At 29.7% G+C, this 18,393-nt stretch overlaps 1 protein-coding gene across 1 annotated transcript; it reads right to left on the reverse strand.

Annotated features, from left to right (window-relative positions):
- Positions 1 to 15,100: 15,100 nt before the first annotated feature.
- LOC107932903 (uncharacterized) lies at positions 15,101 to 17,980 on the reverse strand. The gene is made up of 2 exons (XM_016865027.2): positions 17,631 to 17,980; positions 15,101 to 15,639 (listed from the first exon to the last, which is right to left on the reverse strand). The coding sequence occupies exons 1-2, from the start codon at positions 17,732 to 17,734 to the stop codon at positions 15,309 to 15,311; spliced, it is 435 nt and encodes a 144-aa protein (XP_016720516.1). The 5' UTR covers positions 17,735 to 17,980; the 3' UTR covers positions 15,101 to 15,308.
- Positions 17,981 to 18,393: the final 413 nt, after the last annotated feature.

Raw genomic sequence — 18,393 nt, forward strand, 5'->3', positions numbered from 1 at the left:
ATTTTTATTTTGATTCATGGTTTTAGATTTATAATAACATGACATTTTAAAATTATGTCACATCATTATTTAAATAATTTTTAAATTTTTAAATTTTTTTTAGAATTTATATAATCTTTTTAAAAATTCATAAAATGATCTGATACAATTTCAATATAACATGTATTCACACTTTAACTAAACATAAATTTAATAATTGAAATAAGAAAGTCGAGATTAATAAAAAATTCAAAGATCAATTTTTAAAAATATTATTAAACATAAACAACTAAAAATTACTTTACTTCTTCTCTTTTTTATTATCATGGCCCACACCATGGGCACCAAATATTGGAGCAATAAATCCATAGGCATGTGTTGTGGTAGAAGACTATTGATTTGGTTTCGGTCAAATTAGGCATAATTTCATCATCTATCACATTCGTAACTATCCTCATTAAAATATAAAATAAATTTTAATTTAATATACAAATTACGATATGTTGTAATTATATATATATATGAAATTTTGATTGTATTTCATATCTAAATATGAAATTTTGTAGACATTTAAAGAAATAAAATATTCATTCATTTTATATCGTATTAATCTTTAATATGGTTGTCCCTATGATTTTATTTTGTTAGCAATAATATTTTTAAAAAAAATTCATATCAATATTTTAATCAAAATAATTAACAGCATTAAATATTTGAATTAGTTAAAGAATTAAATTATGTGAAATTAGAATATAAAAATTAAATTTAATATTTAAAAATGATAGAGGGACTAAATCCAAAATTTAACCTTTTTCCTTTTTTCTATGAATGAGATTGTGGGATTAGTTGTGAATGAGAGTGTATTATTAATATTTAACTTGGAAGAGTTGGATTTTGACATTAAAAATCAAAATCTTTGAGACAAAGCAACTTCATTAAATGACAAAGTAAGTATGTTTCAAACATAATTACATTTTTGGACATGTTTGTTTGTAACATTGTGGATTATAATTTATAAATAAATAAACCCATAGAAAAAAACAATTTATAAACAACAAATCAAATGTCTTTCCCTTTGTAAGATATAACATTTATTGTAATTTATAAATAAATAAACCATTGAAAACCCAATTTGCTACTAACAGATCTTGCCTAACCAAACAAAACCAAACGTTTCACTAAATATTATATTGCAATATTAATATATACTAAAAGTAAATTATTATATTTTGGTTTAAAAAATATATTATTAAATATATATAAGAATCAAATGGATTGAAATTGAAAATTTTAAATTTTAAAAATTATATTATTTTTTATCATATATAATTTTTTTATTAATTTTATATAAAAAAATATTAAAAAAATATCATCGTAATAATATAATTTACTTCATAAAATAAATAGCTTTTTAATCTGTTCATAACTAAATTGCTAACAGATGAATTTGTAATATCAATTCAAATAATAATTTTAATAATAGTATAAATATAGATAATAGTACATTTGATGGCAAAAATGTATGTATACTATATTAATTAAAGATGATAGTCAAATTTGAGAAACCACATATTTTTGAAAATTAAGAACAACTTGAATTTATAAAAAAAGAAGAACTGGTCTAGTGGAAAATGCATATATTGTGAGACTTTAATTAAATACTAATTTGTTTAAAAAATGAAGAAGAAAGAAATCATCAAACATAATAATAGTGTAGTCCAATTGTGTAGAAGCTGTTTTAGATTTGCATTCACGGGTTTTTTACCCAATTGGGTTAAAAAAAATTTAAAACACTAAAATAAGGTGTCAGATACATTATTTACGAAAATGGGTTATTTTTTTGAGTCGAGCCTACCTGATTGGCGCGACCATTTTTTTAATAATATATATTTTTTAATATTATTATTTTATTATATTTTAATAATTTTTAAATTTTTAAAATCTAATCGGGTCAAAACCGGGTCGAGCTAGACCCGGAGGCGCGACCATTCGCGCCTGCTGCAGGGGCGCGACTGCCCTACAGCCTGCCACGTGTCCCTGTCCCCCACCGCCCGGCCCTGCACCCTCCCATGCCACCTGCAAAGAGAGAAAAGAAAAAAATTTATTAAGTTTAATAATTATTTAATATTATTATTTTAATAATGTTATTAATTTATTATTTTTATACTTAAATTTTTTAATAATTTTGAAATTAAGTTTCATAATTTTTTAATATTATTATTTGAATAATTCTGAAATTATGTTTAATAATTTTTTAATATTATTATTTTAATAATGTTATTAATTTATTATTTTTTATGCTTAAATTTTTTAATAATTTTGAAATTAAGTTTAATAATTTTTAATATTATTATTTTAATAATTCTGATAATTTTTTATTTTTTATGCTTAGATTTTTTAATATTTTTAAAATTAAGTCTAATAATTTTTTAGTATTATTAATTTAATAATTTTTTATTGGAAAAAATACGAGTTGCGCCATTAGGCGTTCTAGTGTGTCATGGAGATCCGTTTACTGTATACGACAAATCGCGGCTAACTTCCATTGAGATTATAAGAACGCAGACTGGAAACAACAAGTTGTGAAAATGGGTAAAAAATAACCTTATCCTTTCAATATATTACAAAACCCCTTAAAATTGATGGTTTGATGGTGTGGTTCTAGGGGTATATCTTTGTGGAGCTCGACGTTCACGTTGTGGGCGACTACGACGATCAACTTTCTCTTCATCTATATGTAGGGGTGTAGAAAACGTCTCAAATGCCACTGATGAACTCGAGCCAGGTGGAGTAGAGAACGGCGCTGGATATGGGCCGGGAGGAGTAGAGTACGATGGTGGATATGAGCCGGAAGGAGTAGAGTACAGATGTGCAGTGGGCTGAAGATATCAAAATTTGAATAATATCACTGGGCTAAAGAGCCCGGGAAATAGTCATCGACCTCCAAATCTGGATGATAAGAACTACTCCCGGAGTGTAGCTCCGGCTCTGGCCCCCGCTCTGGATTCGGCACTGCCTCCGGCTCTGGCTCTGGGTCTGGCTCCGGAGCTGGTGCATGATGTGGATCTGGAAAATATTGCCCAATTTGAGTCGTATGAGGGGGGACTACCATCGACCGCCCACCAAATAAAAATGGTTTCCCCTTCTCATAGTACCACTGTAGGTACTGTGTCGAGGGCCGCAGATCCAAACAATGATCCATCGGAGGTATCCTACCAAACCTGTTGTTCCACATCGTAACATACTCTTCATGCACATCTCCCCAATCTGCCCAATGCATCCCCCTCCTAGTCATGCCATGGAGCTTTGTAGGCAATCGTACTGGTTATGTCGGGATATATTGTACACAACCGAACTGCCGGAGTACTCGATCGCCATGATACCACTCCACCGTCTGAAAATGGATAAGGGGTGCGCTAATGCACCATAAGTTTGAGTGGACGTAGGCATGCGAGGGAATAACGACCATAATCTTAGGAACAGAATACGGCATCCAAATGAACTGCATAGTTAATAACATTTTCATATTAAAGCGAGTTGAGTGAGATAAAAATGATAAAATTAAATTGATATTGGAAAAACCTACCCCCTCCCCAGAATGATTCTCCATCATCAAATGGTATATTGGAACCGTGTATGACCTCTCGATACCCGGATTCGTGCTCCATCTACGGAAACAAATTGTTAGAACAATATAACCCAACAAATTCAATTAATTGCTATAACGTGTAAAGATTCATCACCTATTAACAAGTGGAAATATATATGGCTGGTGACTAATGGATTCCAAGAATGGCATCCGATAAAGTGCCCATGACTGCAGCAGTATGAGGCATCCGCCTATGTCCATCGCAGAAGGATCTGTCGTCCAAAAAAATTCGCGGTACAGCGTGGCTAACACTGTGGACCCCTAACTGTATGAACGCGTGTTATGCAAATTAGACAGTAGCGGTAAGTACATCAAACTGACCTCACTGCCGTGTGAATCCGACACGAGTACACCTCCTATAAGGTGCATAATGTAATCTCGAACGGCCTGCATAACCTCCAATTCAGTGGCAGTATTGGGCAAATGCTCAAAATTGGCCTTTAGCCATGAAAACTGCAATGTGGCAAATTTCCCCTCACTTGGGGGGCGTCCAAGTAACTCATAGCAAAGGCGAGCCGCCCTCGAGATCGAACTTACGCCCGTGACCACGTTCCCGTCGATGGGGAGCCCCAGCTGTACTGCAACATCCTCTAAAGTGATGGTGTACTCCCCGAACGGCAAATAAAATGTGTGCGTCTCCGGACGCCATCGCTCGACTAAGGCAGAAATTAAGTCATATCACAGATCAAAAGTCCGGATCAATGCTGCTGATCCGAACCCCGCTAACTCTAAGAACGGTATTACGCGTTCATTCGGCTGAAACCCTACACTATAAATACGACCCCTCAATACGCGGTACTCAACCTGACATTATTATATTTACGAAATGCTTAATACAATATAATTTCATTCAACAAATAATGTGACTATCAAATAAAATTTTCATTACCATCTCATTAATGTTACTCGATATGTGACCCTTATTTTCATTATCAATCAACGAACCCATTTGCTGCAAATCTGCAATTAAAATTATCAAATAAATAAAATTTATAAAATTACATTATATCAAAATTACATTAAAATTTCTTACTCTCTTTAGAATTATTTAATTCTATTTCTTACTCTCTTTAGATCGTTTATTCAACATCTTTTCATATTCAAAGCAACTTATTTCTCATATACTCACTTTCAACTAGTCAATTATGCATCTATTCAACCGCAAAGTACTACATTACTTCCAATCATAAAGCCAAATGCATTTTAACATATCATTTATATTAATGTGTTTAATTCTTTAATATATATTAATTCTCTTGTTATGTGTTTTATACAAGTTAAAATATAAGCATAATTTATTAATAGTCTATTTTACTCTTAAAAATATTTTATTTTTTCCTTAAGTTTTGATTAAATTTTTATAAAATTTAAAAGAATTATTTTTTAACACGTTACATAGGTAAATTTAATTAATTTTAAAAGTTTGAAATTAAATTAAATTATAATTTAAGAATATTTGAAAGGATTAATTCTCAAGTTTATACATTTTACATAGGTATAAATTTTTATTTTATTTTTTAGAATGTATTAGTCATTGTATTTCTCACTTTTTGTTAACAATAAAGTGAATGCTAGTAAGGTTTTTTAAAATAAAATACAAAAAACATTGATTCCAAGTAAATCCGGAAATGGACAACAACGGGCAAAATATTGATATTTTTTTTATATATTTATTTAAAAGGGAGGCTGCCATTAAGCTATCAAAATCGAGCATCAATGGCAAAATAATGGGATTTTTTACCCAACTAGGTTAAAAAAAATTAAAACACCAAAATAGGGTGTTAGATACAAGTAAAACAAAAATCATGGACTTGAGAATTCAACAAAAAAAGTTTAAATTAAAAAACAAATAAAGCAAGACTTGACAAGTAGTATTAAAAACAAAAACAAAAATTAACAAATAATAAACTATATTCAAGGACAATAATTACATAACACTCTTAAATTACTAATATTTTACTTTTTTTAGAAATGTACTTTTTTTTTAATTTTAAAATAATTACAAACACTAAAAATTATCACATATCACTAAACTACTAACATTTTAATCTTAAAATAATTATAAAAAAATTACTAACATTTTTTTCTTCTTCCTCCTCCTCCTTCTCCTTCTTGTTCTTCTTCTTCTTCTTTTTCTTTTCTCTCTTTGCTGCTGCCTTCACAAAATTGGGGGACCGGTGCTTATATGGTCCCCCATTTCAAAATTTAATTTTTTTTTCTCTCTTTCCAGGTCTCTACAGGTGGCATGGGGGGGTAGGGACATGTGGCAAGCTACAGGGCAGTCGCGCCCCTGCAGAAGGCGCGAATGGTCGCGCCTCCGGGTCTAGCATGACCCGGTTTTGACCCGATTGGATTTTAAAAATTTAAAAATTATTAAAATTTAATAAAATAATAATATTTAATATATATTATTAAAAAAATGGGTCGCGCTTGTCAGGTAGGCTCGACCCAAAAAAACAACCCATTTTTGTAAATAATGTATCTGACACCCTATTTTGGTGTTTTAAATTTTTTTTAACCCAGTTGGGTAAAAAACCCTGCATTCACACTTGGCACCGACATTTCCTATAGGCTACGCTCTGTGACCGTAGTTAATTTTAAAATTGTGAAAACACATATATTGAATAAATTACTTCATTTCAAAAAAAATCAACACAATTTAATTTCTTTAAATTTTGAATGTAAACAATTAATAATCATAATTCATGTTTTTCATTAATTGTATATAATTTTATTTAATATAATAACGAATTAAGGTCTTAATATTTGTATATCCTACTAATTTAGTCTTGATTTTAAAATATATATCAGGTAGGAATGTATAAACTTTAAAAAATCTAAGCAAATAAAAAACTATATATATATATAAAAATTTAGTTCCAAATATATAAATAGATAGAATGTATAAATTTTGAGGGTTTAATTTATTTTTATACCAATCAAAATTGCTTAAAATTGAAAAAAAATTAATGTTATGATTAATTGTCTTTATATGTTTACTTTTGAAATTAATATGTATTAAATTACTCTGATTTTTTTAAGAGGGACAAATTTACTCAATGTTAAAATTAAGAGGAACTAAAGAGTTCTTTTTCCCATTTTAAAATATCAACTGATAATTTTAGAAGTGTTCAGTATACTATATAATATTTAAATTTGCTTCAATTTTCAATTTGGTACTTGAGTTTTTTTTGTCTCAATTTGGTATTTGAATTTGGTTTTAATATTCAAGTTGCTAAATATATTGAATGGCATCATGTGGCCCAATAAATATTTGACGCATACGCTCTAGTAAAAAAATATAGATACTTAGGCTCCGTTTGTTTTATTGAAAATGGTTTTCGAAAAATAATTTTTGAAAAATGACTTACTTTTCTGGAAATGCTAATATTTTTTGGTGTTTGGATGAATCTGTGTAAAATATTTTCTGTTATTTGATAGACTACTTGAAAATATTTCATAAAAGTTTATTTTCAATAAAACAAACATACATTTGAGATTTTATTATCTTGTCATTGTTTAGTTGAGTTTATTTCATAAAACTTATTTATATTTTAATTAATCATGTTTTAGTTTTAATTAATCTTAATTTACTTAATTAAGCTTAATTATTAATTTCGTACATTAGGGAATATAAATTTATATTATGTTTAATTAATTTGAAAGTGGTAAATATTTATTTTGAATATTATTTGGATGATCAAGTTGAAAAATGATTTAATTTGATGAAATTTGAAGTAAGGACCAAATTGTAAAATTTGTAAATTTTTGAATTCTACGTGTTTGAGTAGTGAAATCTGAAACATTGATGTATTAACTAAATTATATGATTATGAAATATGAAATTTTGGAAAGTTTAGCATAAAATAGTAAAGTTTGAAACTATAGGGGTTAAATTGTAAAAATTTCAAAACTTGAGTTTTAGGACTAATTTATATTATTTGAGAATTTAAAATTCTAAAAAATAGAATATGAAAGTTTAACTATTCAAAAATCAATGACTAATTTTTGGAAATTTTGACTCTTTTAGTTGTAAGGACTAAATTATAAAATCTAGAAATTTTAGAAAATGGACTATTTTGAAAAATTGTACAAAACGAGGTTAGGAATGAACTATAGAATAAGAAAATCTATTTTTGAGGAATTAAATTGTAGAATAGTAAAAATTCGATTTTTAAGGACTAAACCGTAAAAAATATAAAATTAGAATATAATGGGCTATTTTCTTCGAAAGTGAAAAGAGTTTCCCCTTTATTGCTCTAAAAGCTTCCCCTTTTTATTTCTTTGACACTGAAGACAATGACAAAGCCTTAAAAACTGATTGAATGAACCATTCAGAACCAGTTAAATTGGACTAAAATCGATTGAATTAATTTTCTCTCTTTTTTTTAATTTTTTATGCTTTTAAATAATTAATTTAATTAAAACCAGACCGATCAATTGAATCGAAACCAATAATTTAAATGATTCAACGACTGCTGTTACAAAAAACTTGATTTCTTTTACAAATTGAGATTCTCTTCATTACTCTTTAACCAAATAAGAAATGATTGTCCATTTTTAATTATTAAATATAAACTTCCTTTTTCAAAATTATTAAATATAAAATTATTATTTAATCGCATATTAACAAATGTAAACATTTTTTTAAAGCAACAAATATAAACATATTAAACTATAAAACATTTACATTATTATTTAATTATATAAAAGTTATTTATTCAAAAAATTATAATTACAAAAGTAACCTCATAAAAAATAATATAAATGAAAATTAAATGAAAAAACATCACCCCAAATTTTAATATAAAATCATAAACTACGTAAATTCCTCATATTTCTTTCCCTCCTATTAAACAAGGTAATCTTCAAAACAGTAAACTTAACTTGAAGATTTTTACTTGAATAATGTGATTTTGAGTAATCTACTTTGCTTTCATATTTGATTTTCTATTTTCGTTCTTGCTGCTTGTAATTTTCTCTCTTTGTGGTTACTTAGTTGAGGATTAAACTTTTTCTTATTACTCCATTGCTATTTGAAGTTCTAACTAGTGTTTTTGGGGTTTTGTGTAAATTTTTTGTACTGTAAGTTGATTGGGGCTTCTGTTGTTTTCAATTTTATCTAATTATCAATTTGTAATAATCTGAATGAATGAATATCTGATACTTTTGATAATATTCACTCGTGTAGAATTCTAATTAGATCAAATCAAAATTATATATAAAATTGCACATTAGACTAAAGTTAATGTGTAGTTTTAAGATTTATCCTTTTAATAAAATTTTATATACTACAAATATAATATATACTTGTAACAAGATGAACTAGTCAATATATATTTGAATCGAATTTTGAATGAATTGTTTGAAACTAGTTAAGTTGGACTAAAAACCGATTGAATTAATCTTCTCTATTTTTTTAATTTTTATGACTTTTAAATAATTAATTCAATTAGAATCGGAACCAATAATTTAAATTATTCAACGACTACTGTTACAAAAAAATTAATTTCTTTTATGGGTTGAGTCCGCTCCATTACTCTTTTACAAAAAGGGAAATGATGACCTTTTTAATTATTAAGTATAAATTTCTTTTCTCAAAATTATTAAATATAATTTTTTTATTTAATCACATATTAACAAATATAAACATATTAAACTATTAAAAAAAATTACATTATTATTTAATTATTAAAAGTTGTTTATTAAAAAATTAAAATTACAAAAGTGACATTATAAAAAACAATATAAATAAATATTAAATGAAAAAAATATGAATCCAAATTTTAGTATAAAATTATAAACTACATAAATTTAATTCAATTTGCCTCATATTTCTCTCCCTCATATTTTTTTCCTTCCCTTGTAGACAAGGTAATCTTCAAAACACTAAACTTAACTTGGAAATTTCTACTTGAGTAAAGAGATTTTAAGTTATCTATTTCACTTTCATATTTGATTTTTTATTTTCATTCGTACTCAACCACCATTTGAAACCCTAAATGATGTTTTGAGGTTTTGTGCAATTTTTTTATACTTTAAGTTGATTAGGATTTCTGATATTTTCATTCACATCTAATTACCAATTTGTAATAATCTGAATGAATATTTAATTACTTTTGATAATAATCACTTGCATAGAATTCTAATTGGGAATAAAGAGTCCTTCAACTAGGGTTGCAAGTTGAGTTGAGAGGTTCCTAATACATGGCTTCGCGAGGGATTGAGATAGGGGCAAAATTGTCTCCCCTAAAATAGAAATTTTTTTTATAGATCTTTAAAATTTTTAAAATTTTAAATTAATAAAGGTAAAATTACACTTTGACATCTCTTAAAAATAATAAAAATTTGATTTAATATTTTAAAAATTATAAAAATAAAAACTATTAAAGCAATAAAATTACATTTTTAATATATTAAAAATTACAATTTAATTTCGGCCACCGACAAAATTTTCTGCCTTTGAGCGAGAATGTCAAATTCTAACATATTATGACCCATCTGTGGCTGCTGCTATATTCCCTTTCGCCGGACAGAATCAATCATTTTGTCCCCTAAATGAACAAGCTGCGAGTCATGGTTATCTTCCTCCGCTTTCGAGTCATGGTTATCTTCCTCCGCTTTCTTTACAAGAACCGCAGGCAGATGCTAATAATCGGTTGAATCAGGCTATCCAACGGAAGGTTTTACTTGCCTATATCCAGTACAAGAATTCAGCGGCATTTTCGGGGAATGATGCTCCGGCTTACTTTGCGAACTATTTGCATTCGACTGTCTGCTGTCGATATGCCTGTAGATGCACCAAATTCTTCTCACTTGCATCCCATTATGACGGCTGTCATGATGCTAGGTGTGACATTTGCAACACTGTTCGGTATAATGCTGTCGTCGATACATTTCATCCTGACTTTGAACATGTGAAAGGAGGTCTTCTAAGAGTTACTGGTAGTGGAGACTCTGGCCAGCCCAGATATGGTAATTCAGAAGCCATGCAACCTTTGCCGAAGCGTTTGAAGCTAGAAAATCCTACTACTCCCAGCTTTCCTTATCATGGTATGTTTTATACAATGGCACCATTGAATGTTCAACCAAGTTATGCCGAGCTTCCACCCTTGGTGCAGTTGTCAGAATCTCTTGTATCTTATAATTCTGAGATGGGCGTTGAATTGCTACCAAAGCTTTTAGATGGTTCTACAGTTGCCAACAGGATGGGTATGCATATGGAGGTGAACACTGAATTGTTACCAATACCATATCTTATAGAAGATTCTACAAGTGCTAAAGAGATGGGTAAGACTATGGAGATGAACATTGAATTGTTACCAAAGCTTATAGAAGATGTAGAACAAGTCCTAAAGAGATGGGTCGTAATATGGAGGAGTGGAGCATCGAATTGATATCAAAGCGTATAGAAGATGCTCCGAGTGCTAAAGAGATAGATATGAATATGGAGGAGGAGAACGTTGAATTGATGTCAAAGCTTACAGAAGATTCTTCAAATGCTAAAGAGATGGGTAAAGATGTGGCAGAAAGTCTTCCTGGTCCTCCAGAGGTGGCTATCGCTGGTTATAAAGTGGTGGAAACTGATGCTGTTAGCAGTCATAGAGAAGAGGATATTGGCTTCATAACTGTTATTGATAATGTACTGCAAGAGGCCACTTTAACAATTTGATTTGATTTGAAATAATTTAACTTTTTTTTTCCAAGATTTGATTTTTTCGATTTAAAAATTAGTGTTTTTAGCTTTTTAGCTTTTAAATTTTATTTATTATATAGAAAAAGAGTAGCATTATAAACATTCCATGAGTTAGTATTTATACATTGGATTTTCCTATTAGATTGATTAAATTATTTGTTAAGTTTGGATTTTAAGTTTTGAGACCCACGTCTTTAAATGATGGATCTATTTCTTAGACAATTAACCAAGTATAATTTTTTTTTATAACTACAAATGTCTTCATTGAGTGTTTGAATTAAGAGTGATATTCAAGTAGAGTTCTCACAATAATGTTAACTTTAAGGTTCGAACTCAAGTCAAATGCTTGGGGAAGAAATCTGTTGTCACTTCTTCCAACTAGTTGTTATTGGGTGTGATGGATCGGACATTCAACGAGTTTGGTATTGTCTCTTATTAGGCTCTTATATTTTGACTTCACCAGAAATTTTATTGGGTTCACAGTGCAGAGCAACTTTGAGTGTTTAAATAGGCAAAATCATATAAAACTTGCTCAATGGCATTCTTCTCAATAAATAACCTACATGCCATAAGAGATTAGATCAAGCCCAAATACCTTTAAACTTTCTAGTTACCTTCATGACTTCGCTTGTTCAAATACTTTGCTTTCATTTTATGAATCCATCGAATTTTTTGATAAAATTGAAAGACAAATCCTAAATCAAGGACAATTTCGTATAAATACCCGCTTTAACTTCTATTCTGATGAATTGAATATCTTTCATAAGGAATCGTAAAAAGATGTGACCATTTTTTTCAGGAAAACCCCAACAAATATTAAATACTATTTCCTCCTTTATATCGAATCGATCATAACCACTCCTACATTCTAAAAAATCGTGCACCACAAATAAAAACTAATAAAGAGGTCTACAATCCCATAGAAAGACATCACGATTCCTTATGAAAAAATACTACTTACTGTAAAGGCCTAAATTTGCCCGGCCCAACAAATTAAAATCAAATCTAAATCCCACCCAATTCACAAACCCAATTATAAAATCAGACCCAAAACTAAGCCCAAATAATAAAAACCCTAGCCCAATACAACCTAAACTTATTTTTTTTTTAAAAAGACAAAACCCTAGCCACATTGCCTCCCACTTGCACCTACACCATCAAATGGAGAAGAGACATAGAATGATAAGAAATGTATGTAAGATGGCTATAAAAGCAAAACCAAAAGTCCATTGTGAGGGGGAAAGAATTGTATTTTTGAAAGGTTTTTTTTATACAATAAAAAGAGAAGAATGTAAAAGCAAAAGGTTTGCAAGCAAATCTGAAATAAAAAAAGCAAGTATTGAAGAAGAAAAAATTCAAACGCGTTAAGGTTTTTATTTCTTTTTTCCTTTTTATTTTCACTTTTTTTTGTACATATAAACATTTTTTCTTTTTTTTCTTTTCTTTCAAAAATAGTATACATATATTTAGATATAAAAATATAAAAAAAAACAAAAAATAATACATTTTTTAATTCTGGCCACCACGCACGGTGGCCGGCGACGGCGGCAAAGACGGCGGACGGCGCCGGTCTGGCGCCTGGATACTGACCGGACCATGGCCGGAATGGGGAAAGAGGGAGAGAATTGAGAGCTTTGTTTTATTTTTTTTTAATTTTATTATTATTATTTCTCATGTATATATTATTATATTATATATACCCTCTTCATATTTATTTATATTATTACTATCATTATTGTTACTTCTGTTATTTTTTATTTCTGACTACTATTATTATATATGTATATGTATATGTATATATATATGTATTATTATTTGTATTATTATTATTATTATTATCACCCCTATTGTTATTACTTTACTTTTGTATTCTAATATATTATTAATATTACTCATATTTTCATTATTTTTTCTATTACTATTATTATTATATATAGTGTATATTTATATATATATATATATTTATATGTGGTTTTGTTTTTTTTATTACTTTAATTTAATATTTTTATTATATTTGCTTTTTGTATTTCTATTATTATTATTATTATTATTATTATATAATAGTGTGTATTTCTATTACATACGTATATATATTTATATATAGTATTATTATTTACTTTACTTTAATGTTATTATTATTATTATCATTATTTTTGGTGTTCGGAAATTCGAGGAAACGCACCCTAACTTACTGGGTTTCGATTTTACTCGTTCACCTTGACTAACCGAATATCCTTTTGAAATACACGAATTTTCATGTAAAAGGCAAGCTCGCTATCGAAAATTCAAAATGTCGTGTCCTAATTTACTGGATGTGACATTTTATATTTTGAGACGAGAAGGTCTTTAACATTTGAGCATTTTCTTTATAAAGAGGGATCGTATTTTAAATTCTTTCAAGTTTTCAAATTTTCGACACTAAGATATTAATTAATCAACTAGGTACCAATTTTGGGCGTATCGAGGGTGCTAATCCTTCCTCGTGCGTAACCGACTCCCGAACTTGTTTTCTGATTTTTGTAGACCAAAAATTATCGTTTTAGTAAATCTTAACTTTTATTAAAATGATTAATTTAAGGTGATCCGATCACACCTCATCAAAAAGGGATTGGTGGCGACTCCTCTATTCGTTTTCATTTTCAAAATCAAGTCGATACCCGTTTTTTTAAAAAAAATGGTTACGAAACTTACTAAGATGGAAATAAAGATATCAAAGTCTTACCAAGATAACTAGAAGTACCAACTAATAAAAATCCTAATGAACCAAAAAAAAAAAGGATATAGGCCCAACAGAAATTGCTTGTTTTTCGAGATCCCGTTATAAATTCTATCTATATAGATTCTGATCGTTAACTCGTATATACTAAATTTAATTGCATTTTATTCGAATTAAAAGAATAACTAAAAACATTTCACTTTTATTTTTTGTTTCTGAAGTAACTCTTATCAACTAGTATGTAAATTTATTAAAATAAATGTTTCCAAAGTCATAACCGGAATATTTATTCTTAGAAATAAATTATATTTTTATCTTTTATATATACTAAGGCTTAGTTTGGATAGGCGGTGTGTTTAGCTCCGGTGAGGTTAAAAACAGCGGTGGCGGTGAGATTAAGTACTGTAGCGGTGAGATTGGATACTGTAGCAGTGAGATTAGAAACAGCGGTGGAGTGTGTGTTTGGATTCAAACGCAGCTGTAGCGGTGAGGTGAAAATAGAAAATGACTTTTAAGGACATTAGATTGAAAATAATATATAATCGAAGTTTTTAAAATTATTTAACAATTACAAAATTAATAAAGAATTAAAAATTATTACAATTATATTTATTTGTATTGCTCTTACAAAAATACCTTTTATGTGTATTGCGCTTACAAAATATTGAATATAAATATGTGTTAACGAATTAAAAATCCACGTCAACTAAGCAAAGTTTAATCAATAGATGTGTTTCTTATTTTCTTTGAAAATATATATACCTTAACCAAATATCCAATATTTTATAAAATAATAAATATTATTTTGAAACTGTTTTATATTTTTATATTAAGATTAAAATTCAAAATACCATAAATTTTTATATTTTAATTTATACCATCTACTCAGTTGAAAATAAGAAAACTTGATTAAGCTTAGAAGCTACTAGAATCAAGCATTAAGAATTCAAGCTTATTTCCAAGCATAAACCCACACAATTTGCAATTTCAAGCATCTCATTTGAAGGTATAAAATCAAAATGTAAATAGAAATGAGAGAGAAATACATCAGTCAAGCATATTCACAAGCTTAATTAAATAACACAAAATATCTTTCAAAAGGTTTGGGTAAAGAGTGTAAAGATCAATAACTGAATTCAAATCATTCAATCAAGCAAAACTTTAATATCAATTCCATTATCAATGAGGGATTGAACCACAGCTCTGATTTTGCCTTCGAATTTGTCCCTCTCCCTGGGAGTATAAAAAGCTGTATACACATCGGCTTCTCACGCTCTCTCAGCTAATATCTGCCCGATTGCCAAGCAAGCTGGAATGTCCGATCTGGATCTCAGTACTGCTTTAATGTCTTTCGAGTTTGTGCCTACGACTGCAACTTGATTACATGTCACCCTATGTGTGACAAAAGTGGAAACAAACCGCTTCGAGATGAAGACATCGAGTGTAAATGGTTCCATGTAGGCTTCGGTCCGTTGTTTAAATGAGACATGCTTGTTCGGATTCTTCGACTTTTTTCCTTTCTGATAAGTGTATGGCTTGCTATTATCATCATCAAGAAAATCCTCTACCCCAAAAAAAACTTCTTGGTGAACAATGAACCTGTACAAGGGAAAAAGTTGTATAAAGTCTGCAACTCTGAACTTCACAAGCTAATGAAGCAACACTTCGGCACCAGTGGGCCTCGAACCCAAATAAAGGGATAATATCAAACTATACACTTCTCAATATTTGAGCATTCAACAATAAACATGAGACTATAAGGAAATCATGCATTTTGACCGACAAAAGAAAAAGAAAATTTTGCATGTTTTGCGGATAAATTGGACTACTCTTTAGACTTCATTATCAAACACACACATATATGCATATTGCACCTTAGTTCAACAAGCCAATGCTTTTATTTTTTGCAAATTGCATCTTAGGCATATAAGCATAGATTGATAATATGAATTGGACAGATGATGGGGTTGAGATTTGATGCAGATTAAGCAAAAAGAAATAGGAAGAAGGAATGAAGCAGGTATTTTTCTGGAAAAGTAGAACCTTTCAACTAGATTTACATAACTTCCTTCCAATTAACATATCAAATAAATGAACAGCTTATATACATCGTCGAACTAGATTTACACGATTTTCTTTGAATCAACACGTCAACAAAACAAAGATGCACGAACAGAGCTTATGTATTCCCTCTCTCATCTTTCAAATTTTCTTCTCCACCATTTTCAAACCCCTAATGCAGGCCATACTTTACTTTAAGTTTGCCGTATGGGTAGATGTTACATTACTAGCATCATAATTTCTTCAACAAGCACGTGGTCAGAGCCCTGGGGTCCGAGCACATGACTTCATGTTCTATTTCACTCTCCACAGGGTTCATTTTCTCATGGTACTACTTTGCTATCGAGGAGCATTTAGCCTTATTTCAGTCAACACCAGTTCAATTCTTTTATTCATCAAACCAATATAAATGGTTTTCTATCACCTTACTCAACTTTGAGATGAATTTCATCATATCTAACTACATCCTTAGTCTTACATCTATCTTAACATTTGTGTCACGGCTAGACTAGTGTTTTGTATATATTGCTTCTTGTTACCCCAACATTCCCTACCGTATAGCAAAGCAGGTCTCTTAGAACTGTCCTATAGCAAAGCAGGGCTCTTTTTGTCACAAGTCTCCACCTTTAATCCTATAGTTAACATCTCCATTAATCTCTCCTATCTTTCTTATTTATACTGCCCCTAGGTACTTAGAACAACTGTTGACAATCAAATTGCTTCTTCAAATAAATGTACACAGCTATAGACTCGATTTTCAATCTATACTCAATTGCAGTTATATATTGCAAAAAAGAAAGACACTAGAAGATGCAACTAATATTGTACAACAATATTTGTTCACAAAAATTTAGATTTGAATCAATCAAAGTGTGATGAAGCTATAGTATACAAACAAATGAATATTTGGTTTCCAAACATGTAAAAAAAATTGTCATACAAAAAAAGCATACTTGTGTGTTAATCCAAATTAAGGGAAAAAACTGGCAAGAATCAAGCCTCTTCTTTCTTTCTCAAGGTTGCTGTAAAATAATAGGTATAATGAAAAAACAGCTAAGAACAGGATTTAAGAGTAATCAAAGAGTTTGATGAGATTCAATAAGCAATGTATTTAGCATAATCTGAACAGCAGCTTCATAGATAGCTCCATCATAATGCATGCCGTCAGATGTACAATGCAGGCCACAATTCCAAGTTAATGACTGAGAATCCAACAAAAACAGCATAATTCATCGGCTAATTCATTAAAACAGCATAATCCACAATTCCACAATTCCAAGTTAATGACTGAAAACCCAATAGATAATCTGTAATCTTCATCGGCTACTACACTTTCTCTCAATTTGATGACAATCAGCATAATTCATTAAAATAAAAATGTTAGAAATCAAAGAACGACCGTCGCCTTAAGCCAAGACCCATCGAAGAATTCATGGTAGATTTGCATGAGAAAGAGAGAAAGAGAGGAAACAAAACAAAATATGCTGAGAAGAGAAGATGAAGAACGGAAGAAGGAGAAGGGGCCTTACCTGGATGAAGGAGGAACCGGAAGAGGTCCTTGACCAAACTGATTTGCAACCAAAGGGGAAGGGGAAGGGGAAGGGGAAAGGAGAGAAGAAGGGTAACCAAACATCAGAAAAGCCTGAACAATGCAATGGGTAAAAGAGGAAAAGAAAAAGCAACTGAAGTTGCTAAATTTTTCCTGGAGCAAAAGGCTCCAGTCTGAAATTAAGCCTCCGGTGAGGTGAAATGCATTTTCAACGCACTGAAGAAAGCTTTCCAAACAGCCTTGCGTTTAACTAACGTTTCAGTTGTAATTTTTTTTAGCGTTAAAAAACCAACACACTGAGATGCAGTTGCATCCAAAGGAAGCCTAAATGTTTCATTTAGTTCATATTACCCATATAGATATCAAATAAATGTTTCACTTTAATCACGATTTTAGTCTTGTTTCCAATTTACTTGTTTGCAAACAATTAGTCCAGACCACATGTGGACTTATGTCAATAGCCCAAAATGGGTGAATGATTAATTTATTGCAACCATTTTATTACAACAATATCAATTAAATTAAAATTTAATCAACCAATAAATATATAATTTAAATAATGACAATTATTGAATATTGAAATTCGATAAATAATGAAATTAAGATTAAGGTAAAGAATAGGATAAAAATGATGAAGTGTTGGGCATGCCTTGGATGCTCCAGAGAGCGGCAAACCCAAGGACAAATGATGGATGATGGTTTAGGTGAAACTTGCATTCGACTGTCTCTCTCTGATCATATAA

Source organism: Gossypium hirsutum, chromosome A07, assembly GCF_007990345.1.
Source record: "Gossypium hirsutum isolate 1008001.06 chromosome A07, Gossypium_hirsutum_v2.1, whole genome shotgun sequence".
Lineage (NCBI taxonomy): Eukaryota > Viridiplantae > Streptophyta > Magnoliopsida > Malvales > Malvaceae > Gossypium > Gossypium hirsutum.

Coding starts and splice junctions, on each gene's coding strand:
- LOC107932903 (XM_016865027.2), bottom strand. CDS start 17,734: ATGTTTGGTTACCCTTCTTCTCTCCTTTCCCCTTCCCCTTCCCCTTCC. Junction 15,640..17,630: donor CCGGTTCCTCCTTCATCCAG/GTAAGGCCCCTT, acceptor TCCCTTGTACAG/GTTCATTGTTCACCAAGAAG.